Source organism: Limulus polyphemus, unplaced genomic scaffold (genome assembly GCF_000517525.1).
Source record: "Limulus polyphemus unplaced genomic scaffold, Limulus_polyphemus-2.1.2 Scaffold5797, whole genome shotgun sequence".
Taxonomy (NCBI): Eukaryota; Metazoa; Arthropoda; class Merostomata; order Xiphosura; family Limulidae; genus Limulus; species Limulus polyphemus.
Window position 1 is genome coordinate 1 of NW_013671407.1, and position 6,549 is coordinate 6,549.

The following is a 6,549-nucleotide window of genomic DNA, read 5'->3' on the forward strand; positions in this document are numbered from 1 at the left end:
CCTTGTACAGATCATCCACCAGAGAATTTGAACGATGCTGCACTAAATTATCAACAGGACTGGAGAGTTGAAGAGGTTGACTGTGACCCAATCCTGTCCACTGGATATGAAGATATGGCCTGTGACCCGGTCATGTCCACTGGATACGAAGGTGATATGAATCTTCAGCTCATGAATCCAAACCTTCTTTTCCAAACTTGTGAATCAAATAATGTACAGCAGAACAACTTCACCAAAGATAATATTTTAGATATTGAATCTGGAACTCCGTCATTCTACACTTTTATGGATGCTGAAGGTGAAGACTTCTCTGGAGAAAACTGGCAGTTACCTCTGGATTTAGGCCCTCTGGAGGATGTAGTATATATAGAGGTATATCAGTTTATTTATGTACAGTACAAGTACAACATCAAATATGTGGTACATAACAAAACATACATTATTTTAAGGATTCATGGACAGAGAATCTTATCTTAACCAAAGTGTCTTTTAATTGCTCTGTAACAAAATTAAACATAATACAGGCAGGTGTGTACTGATCATACCTGAAGAAAACAGACCAATGCTCTGTTGAACAATGTAGTATGTTCCATCATCAATAAAACTTTTCCTTATGCTTATTAATCACTGTTTGCGTACATATTATTATTATGTTAGCATAATGAGCTTCCTTATGTAAGTGTCCCAATCTTACTTGTTTGACCTGGGGGGGGGCTTTATTTCAAACACATTAAGATGAATGCATGGAATTAAATAGGCTGGAGTGAATGTGACATCATATTACCATGAGCTGTTTTTTTCCTTGCACGAAGAAAAGGTATCTGTTATGAAGTTGTGCTGTCGATTCTTTATTAAGAAATGATAAAAACAAAGAATAACAACCTTTTATAATATTTCAAAAGTTATTTTCTACTTGTTGATCTAAAAGATCTTATTCAGAATCCCTTCATGATGTTTTCTTCGATAAAAGCCATATAACATAAGGGCGATATATGGCAGCTTTCAAAGGTTGCGTAATGTTTGGCCTAACTGTTACTGTCACATTTACTATATCCAATGATAACTTGTAGTAAAATATCTATTAGGGTTAGTATAGAGTCTGCATGATTTATAACTCGGGAATATTAAACATTAAACCTAATTTCAACACCTTAGTGATACTGATCTCATGTATTACGACAGCACACACAAAAATTTACATTAACTAAGTTTTTCAAGCTGTTAAGGCATCAGTGCAAGTTGTAAAGTTGACATAATGTCAGTGTTATTATTTTTATCTGCTCCACAGGCCTATAGCTGCCTAGAAACTCAGCATAGCTTTCAACTCCAGTCCACAAATGCATATCAATAAAATGAACATATTTGTTAGGCCTGTTACATCTTCCTTTTTACTTGCAATAAATTAAATATTGTTTTGTAAACATCATAAGGCCATAAGTTAGGACTATGTAAAATGTATGTTCTCTGTAGTGACTTGTCTTTATTGCTTTAAAGTTTACATCATTGGCTATAATATAGATCTAATTAGGGTATTAATATTACTACAGTTATTTTTGATATATACAACAATGGCAGCAGAATCTGATTGCTAACCTTTCTAATATTAGTTTAATATCATTAGAATCTAGATGTATAATTTCATACTGATATGACCGATCTAGTAATAATATACTAGTAGTAGTAGTAACTAGTACAGTCTAATTTAGGGCCTTACTGTTAACATTATTAGATCTAGTTCTGTATTAGTTCTACTTCTGGGCCTACACAGATGTTTTTGCTAGTCATGAACACTGAAGATGTGGTCATCATACGGTTTCTTTACCTTTCAAAAGAAATAAAGATGTTTGAAAAATTATTTTGTGTTGTGTAATGCTAATATAAACTGATGACATCACATATTTCATTACTTGCATGAAGACCAATAACTTTTACATACTATGTAGCTATACAAATGTTAAAGCAATGTCTTGACTTGCTTCAAATATCGTACTCAAAGACACTTAATATGACATCATGCACACTCCAGCCTATATAAGTTGTGTGGACAAATGTTTTTGCAACCAAAAAACTATAAAAACTCTTGGACTACTATTTTACCAACGAATAGTGGGATTGACCGTCACATTATAATGCCCCCACGGCTGAAAGGGTGAGCATGTTTGGTGGGCCAGGGATTCGAACCCGCGACCCTCAGATTGCGAGTCCAGTGCCCTAACCACCTGACCATGCCGGGCCTAGTTTTTTTATTGTGGCAAAGATTCTAGTCTTTCTACCATGGTTCTTAATTTTGAATTCCTGATAGCAGATTAGGCCTACATTGTGGTTGACATTGCACAATCCACTAAGAAATTTTGGATTGCTTATTACCTATGAATTGTGAGATTGACATTGTAATGCTCCCACGGCTGAAAGGGTGAGCATATTTAGTGCTAGGTTTTGATACCACGTCCCGGAGGTTACAAGTCGAGTTCTCTCTGCCCAGTGTAGCGATAATCAACTCGAAATGTGTATGTATTGTATCTTCAACAAGAAGACTTATTTTATTGTAACACATACTCACAAACTTACTTCAGAAGTAGATCTAAAAGTTAAACTAGTGGCTATTCTTAATTACATAAAAAAATATTATATATGATAAAATAACTGATTAACAGTTGCGAATAACTTCTACTCACCTTGTTGTATTTTGGATTTATAACAAAGCTACTAAGGCTATCAACTACTGTCACTAAGTGTGAACTACTGGACAGAGGGAAGGAATTCACTAAGCAGCACACTATCACCCGTGATAAGGGATAGATTGTCACACTTATAATGCACCCACAGCTTAAAGGGTAGGAAAGGTTTTGTAATGTGACACGAAATTTTTGTACAAAAATAGTACAAGTGAAAGAGACAATAAAATATATAAGTTGTTTAAACCAAGCACAATGATGGAAATATGTGCCGCAAATCTATAGGGTAATTTAATTGCTAAAGGTTAGCTTACTTTTCATGAAAAAATTTAAGTAAATCATGAAGCAATTCATAGTGTCAAACGGTCGTGCGATACAGCACCTATTTTATCTGTTAGATACCTGACTGTTGCTAACGAAACTAAGAATAAAATTATCTCTACCTTTTCGAAAAAATATAACCACCCTTTGTTAATCATTCATTGAAGTGTGTTGCAGTTGTGGTATTTACGATGTTGTTGATGAATATATCAGATGACTGTTTGTTTATTTCTCTTAGATTAAAGCCACATTGGCTTATCTGCTGTGTCTACCACAGAGAAACGATTCTCGGATCTTAGTATTGCAAGTCCGTAAACCTACCGCCGTCCGACCAGAGGACACTAAATGAATGTGAGAGAAGTATTTCCATGTCGTGTGATAATTGAAAATTTTGTTCAATATAACCAATTTTTTGGGGGGGGGGGTGGAATAACTAATAGTAAGTCCCTTACATGTGCTTCATTGACTTTTTTTTTTTCAAAATTCTGTCTTTGAGGTAGGTTATTTTATGGGTAGCAAAACGCAATTAAATCTACAACACATAATAATAGTGAAATTTGGGTTAAAACTAAAAAGAGATCAACATGGCCAGTGTTCATCCAGGCTGATAATAAACCCAGGTGATAAATACGTTAGAAAATGTAAAATTTACTAATATTTCACAATGACATTGTGAATATTGAAATACAAAAAAAAAAATATCAAGACAAAATTTTCAATGAATCACAAGTTTTATTTGGTATTATATTATTACATAAGGTAAATATATCCGTTATTCTAAATATACATGGAAAACTTACTCGGTGGTTATAGAACGTTAACAGAAAGTAAGCAAATTAATGATATTCACCAAGTTTACAGTAGCAGAGAAGTAAAAGTTTCGTCAAAAATATTAAAACTTGGAGATAATTTTTTTTTTCTTCGATTAATAGTTAAATGTCTTCAGTAATGAATTACTTACTTATTTATTTTTCGTGTTGTTAATCATCATATTTGTTACTCAACAAAATAACTATACCACCAATCTCCGCATACTTTTTAATATTTATTAAATTTATTAATAGTTAAATGTCTTCAGTAATGAATTACTTACTTATTTATTTTTCGTGTTGTTAATCATCATATTTGTTACTCAACAAAATAACTATACCACCAATCTCCGCATACTTTTTTTAAATTACTTTCAATTAATGAAAAGGTCAATGTCACTGAAGCTAGACTTTAATTCCTCGATGATACAGTATGTCTTGGAACAGTTATTACAAAGTAAACATAGTGTGGTAAAATATTTCTGTAAGTCAATAGTAAGTTACACAAAACATATACATGTTTAAAATATTCATATATATATATATATATGTTTTTATTTCAATAATTTGTAAATTACAAGTTATGTATTCTAGAAGTCTGACATTTACTTCAAAGTGCTGTATATCGAAGTGTACGTCATGTATGAACCATGTTAAATTCAGTTCTTTAGTTATTTTTAGCTTAATTACTTTAATATTTCCTACCGTTACCACCAAAATATCTTTGGACTTTATATATTTGATTGTTATCTGTTTCCACCACCAGTTGTACTTATTTGCACATGTATACAATATAACAATTATTACTGTAAATATTAAACATTAAGACAAAAACTATCAGTTTAACAATACGTCACAAAATTACATACGAATCTTCCACCTATAATCCTGAAATAATGAATGTTTTTTTCTTTTTATATAAAAAGAAAAAATATATATATAAAAAATATTTTTATAAAAAAATATATTTATTATATAAATCAGTTCTCTGTATATAAAAACGTTATTATATTATAGCTTAAACCAACAAGGACATTAACTTGGTAAAACGTTTAGTTCAAAGTATTTAATGGCCATGTATATCTTATAGAAGCTACCATGGACCACTGGAACAGTTTAAATTTTTGAAATCTTTAAACTAGGTGATTGTTAATCTAACTGATTTAGTAAGCTGTATCATCAGACTAAACCATATTTGATTCTCCCTAAAGCTCTTTTATAACTCACAAATTTTTTTTCATCATTTTTGTAAGAGTGGAATATTTATCCACTTCACATAAATACCTGTACTTATTTTAAATAAGTATACAGTGCAAAGACATAGATTGTAAAGATTAAAACCCTTACAAACTGTGTCTTCAAATATACCATGTGCTTTCTTTTTGAGCACTGGTACTCGCTGTTCGAGGACAGAGAAAAAGAAGATCCAAACATTAAGCTATCACTCTTTATCTGAAGAAACAGTTTTAAAATATTCAAGGATATACAAGTTTTAATTTATTAACCATATCAAAAAACAGAAAAACTAATTTATTTCTTTGGTATTTTAAACATTGTAGACATGGTATGTAAAGACTGGATTAAAATATAAAATTAATTCACATCTGAACAATAAAGTAACAAATAGTCAGGGTTTTAACCATGTTTTTACAAAAACATATTTCTACTTTGGATCTTGCACACAACTCATAACAAGTTTTCTCGGTCCTTGCGCGTACAATCTCCCATGGAGATTATCGTACGGAGATGCCAAGAAACAATTTTCAATTGGTCATTTCTCCGTAACATACATACCAACTTGTAGGGACATCAGTAGTTTCAGCAATCAGATACTAAATGCATTTTCTCACACATTGAAAAATTAGTGACAAGATGTATGCATTTCTGTATTCCAGCTAAACAAACTCATCTTAATTCTTCAGCGAGATTATTCTGCAATTTATTTCTGATTGCTTACCAACTATTAGCCCTGGAATCTAAAGAATCGATCACTTGTGAGCAGGATTCTTCACGGTAACAGCAAATTGAAAATTAAGAATTTCATCAAAAAATACGACATTTACACAAACATGAGTCTAACTCTAAAAAAGTAAAAAAAACACTAAACAACTTTAATTAATACGTGTAATAAATTAGTCCAAAAATCCTCTTCCATAATTGGATTTTACTGGACTAAGGTGTTCGTCTCCGGCTGATCCTTTTCATTGATCTCCATAGTTTCCAAATCACCAAACACCTCCATCATATTCTGTGAAATAAAAACAAGAAAAGTTAGAAACATATAATGGAGAAAAAAATCCATTCAAAACTGGAATATTTAGATACATAATTTTTACAATCTCGTAGTAACTTATTTAAATAAAATTAGGAGTTTAGTATATAAACAACAATAAACTGCAGAACTTTAGAAACTAGATCTGTTTATTCAGTGGGAAGTATTTGGTGCTACCGTTACAGGAAATTCTTACATTGCTTACATTCAATATAGCAATGGAGTGTTTATTTTTTCAAGTTATAAAACATTAGGATATTATACACTAACGATATAAACCTGGTTTTAAATGTAAAACAAATTGTATTTCTTAGTTGCCTTTCTAAAGATTGATTTTTAATAGATTAAGTATATAACATGTAAAAAGGTAAAATTCAGACACTAATACCATTAATTTTTTTATGAAATTACCAAAATATTTCATCCTAAAGATTAAAATATAGAGAATAAGAATATGAATTTTTAACAAAAT

General features: G+C 31.1%; 1 protein-coding gene across 1 annotated transcript in view; it reads left to right on the top strand.

The window, feature by feature from the left end:
- Positions 1 to 6: 6 nt before the first annotated feature.
- LOC111089286 overlaps positions 7 to 6,549 on the top strand; it is a 9,009-nt gene continuing 2,466 nt past the window's right edge. Inside the window, exons 1-2 of the mRNA XM_022401506.1 lie at positions 7 to 372; positions 3,235 to 3,347. Of these exons, the coding sequence (XP_022257214.1) occupies positions 115 to 372; positions 3,235 to 3,345 (369 nt within the window). The 5' untranslated portion in view covers positions 7 to 114 and the 3' untranslated portion in view covers positions 3,346 to 3,347. The remainder of the gene's footprint in view (positions 373 to 3,234; positions 3,348 to 6,549) is intronic.